We start from the raw sequence: 3,529 nt of genomic DNA on the forward strand, positions 1-3,529 counted from the left end.
ATTTCTTCTTCTATTTCTTCAATTTCAAGCATGAGTAATTAGATTTTACTAGAGTTGTAACCCAAACCTAGTGTGTAAACCTTATGGGTGATTAAGTTTATGCTTGTTTATGAATGGTGTGTATTATTTAGCTTGGTTCATGATTTATTTGTGGAATTAGTGGTTGCAAACGTTAATTCATGCCTATATGGCTTAGTCTTTTCTTGAGAGAGAGGGATCTAGTCTAGGTTAGCTTAACTAACAAGGAATTGGGTCAATTGAGAAATTGATTAACCCAATCAAAGGGTTCAACCTAGAGATAGTAACAACACGACTTGAGCTTTTATCAACCGCTTTGGTAGATACCTATTTGGTATTGAGAAAGCCAAATTGGGCAAAACCACTATTTGACCGAGAAGCAAAATTGTGTTGTGAGCTATAATACACCCAGTCAATAAAATGAGCGTAAAAGTCTTTATCTCATTAGGCAAATACCTAGGTTGTGGTCATAACCCTAGGCCTTTTATATCTTTGGAAATATTCAAAAACAACCTTCTCTAGCTTTAAATATGTAGATTTGCAATTGTTAGCTTAATTTTAGAAGTAAAAGCAAAATCATATTTGTGGAAGTGCAATCTAGACATTTCATTCACTTATCCCGAATATATACTACTAACTCCCATATACAACTCCCTGAGGAAATCGACCCTGACTCTTGTTGGGTACTACTATTGCAATCGACCGTTTCATATCCTTGATTTGAGGTGTGATTGGACGAGATCATTGATCCCGAGTTCAGCTTCACTCGGTCTTACTGTGATTGGTTCATTTCTACGAGCATTTTCCCGGGATGGTTCGGGCTTGACTCTGCTGGGGTGCGGCCTTGGTTCTACAACTGGGCTATCGCTGCTTGTTGAGCCTGCAACATTTCTCTGCGGTTAGTTCGTTTCTACGAGCGTTTTCTCGGGATTGTTCGGGCTAAACTTTGCTGGGGGTGCGGCTTTGGTTCTGCAGCTGGGCTATCGCTGCTTGTTGAGCCTACAACATTTCGAAGATCACTCGAGAGTTGATCCTATCACCTTCGCCGTCGTGTGTACTCCGGGCTACCTATCGGGCTCCCCCATGGATGTTGTTCTTAGGGTTGGGAGGCAAGTTTGCACCGATAGCCACATGTGAGCGGCCATAATCTCATTGGGGTTAATAGGGGCACCTTGTTGCTGGGCACCACATTGTTGTTCTCTCCATGGTGGCAAGACTCAGCATCGACATTCAAAGGGGAAGATTGAGAGTTTGACATTTTTAATCTGACCTGAAATTAAAAGCTCAAAAGACACGCGTAAAATAGAGTGTGTTATGAAAATTTGTATCCAATTGCCACTATTATCCTTAGCCCTATGGTGGGTGCCAAACTGCTTACCCAAAAAACAGATAACAATTAAATTTATATGTGGTTTTAAGGATATAAAGATTAATTCAATACAAATGATAAGTTGCGTTAGAATAAACAGATAAAGAAAGTTATAAATTGTCAGACCACTTAAGAGGAGTGATCCCGGACTCAGTAACAGCTTTAATGAAATGCTTGCGTTCGATCCCGGGCTCACAATAATGAAGAACTGATAAACAAAAGCAAGAACTTCGAATAATAGAGAAAATGAGAGTATATTACCTTGATATGTGTGTTACAATGTGTTTTAATGAATAGTTAGACTCCCCTTTATATAGTAGAGGAGTTTTACCCTAAGTACAATTCAATAAAAGGTAAAAATCTTCCGTTTTACTAATCATTGATTTTCTGTCGATACGTGCGGAGATTCACGCCGTGACATCCGGCTGGACACGGATATCACGGCCCTTTGTTAGTAGTGCTTGATTATCTGATAATGTTCTCCGAAGTTTTGGGATTCGAATTGGGCCTGGGGGTGCATGGTCCCGATTACTCCGAGGGCAGGTGTCTTGCCCGGACCCCGACTCGAGGGGCTCCTTGCCCCAATTCCGGTTCCTTACAGTCACATCTATGCTCTGTTTACCTCATCGTGAACCGAAGCGTCCAAAGGGCTCGGTTTCACCCGTATACAGACATTTTACTTAGGGATCTCGGTGTAACTTTGCCGCAAAAATATATTAAGCCTTGTACAGTTGTAAGTTCAATCTTTTGTTTTCTTTGCTTGATCACCAAATTCTTATGTTACAGAAAACAGAGGTCCCATCTGGAGATCTAATGGCGTTTGTTGCAAAACCGAAAAGGAATCCCAACCAAGTTTAGTTGAAAAGAAAGTTCGACAAAGAATTGAAGTCTTTTTTTTTTTTTTTTTTGAAAAAAGAAACAGTTTTTGAAAACAAACGTCTAAGCTTTTAAACTCTTGATTGATTGTTCCATTGGAATTTGGATCAGAAGTGCAACTTTAGGTGGTGATTTGTTCCAAAAACAAGGCGAATCTTTTTCGACCACATACTCTTTTTCAAATTTTGAACAACTAACGCCGCTGCAATCAAGATACAAGGTCAAGTACAAAATTTTGCTATCTAAATTGTTGGAGTAATAGGGAGGAAAGCATTGACCGGAATGCAGAACTAGCTTCTACTTCAAGAAAGTGGATTCATGAGATTAACTATATTTACAGAGATTAATCAAGATCTCATATCCAGAATATTATAAGAAGAAAATAAAGTCGTGTGCATTATTAATTCCAATCAATCAGAGCTGAAGCTCATGCCACGATCCACAAACAGACAGTACTATACATAAAGATGATTAATGAGTGACAACGCATTGCTGGACAGTTTAATAATAACTGACATGCTTCTATTTATGATGTCCTTCACATCTGGATTTACCTTCCGCCCGGAGAAACCATCAGTGCATGAATCTGCGTCTGTTATTACAGCACTTGCGTATGTCTTGGCATTAGCCAACTGAAATTCCTTATTTTCATCACCTAAATGTCCCATTGCCTCAACAGCCAACTTGAGTTCGTACACTGCATCCTTGACATCTTCCATGCAGTCTTTAATAGCGGCGGCTTCATATCGGGTTATTCCCTTCTGTTCTTTCTGTCTCGAGACAATAACAGAGGCATCACGTGCGCCTTTTATGGCTACGTTAAGCGCTGTTATGCATAGTATTGTGGAGTTGCTTTTCACTGATGAGGCATAGGGTACTAGTGTTTTTTGGCAAAGTGAAGGGTATGTGGTGATGTTGCATTTGGTTTTGACGAAGTTTGTGTAGGCTGTTTTAGAGTCTTTGGCTGCTGTAACTGCTGGCTGTGTTAGCGAGATGAACAAAACAATTGCCAACAGGGGCAACATCAAGCTTTTGCAAGTAGACACCTCCATTTCTCCTGCTATAGTGTTAACTAGCTATTGTATGTATCTAGGAGGTTGGGAAATGATGTGTAGTTGAATATGTTATCGGGAACAGAGAGAAGATCATGTGAATGTATTTATAGAGATCTAATTGGCTGCCTGCAGGGAGGATTTCTCTTAATTGTTCAAATCTGATCATATTATGAAATACCAATAAAATGGCTGTAATTAAGCTGCACACAAA

General features: G+C 39.8%; 1 protein-coding gene across 1 annotated transcript; it reads right to left on the reverse strand.

Annotated features, from left to right (window-relative positions):
- LOC109228050 (21 kDa protein-like) lies at positions 726-3,315 on the reverse strand. The gene is made up of 3 exons (XM_019393235.1): positions 2,818-3,315; positions 1,514-1,595; positions 726-898 (listed from the first exon to the last, which is right to left on the reverse strand). Exons 1-3 carry the CDS (start codon positions 3,313-3,315, stop codon positions 726-728), a joined length of 753 nt encoding a protein of 250 aa, XP_019248780.1.

Source organism: Nicotiana attenuata, chromosome 6 (assembly GCF_001879085.1).
Source record: "Nicotiana attenuata strain UT chromosome 6, NIATTr2, whole genome shotgun sequence".
Taxonomy (NCBI): domain Eukaryota; kingdom Viridiplantae; phylum Streptophyta; class Magnoliopsida; order Solanales; family Solanaceae; genus Nicotiana; species Nicotiana attenuata.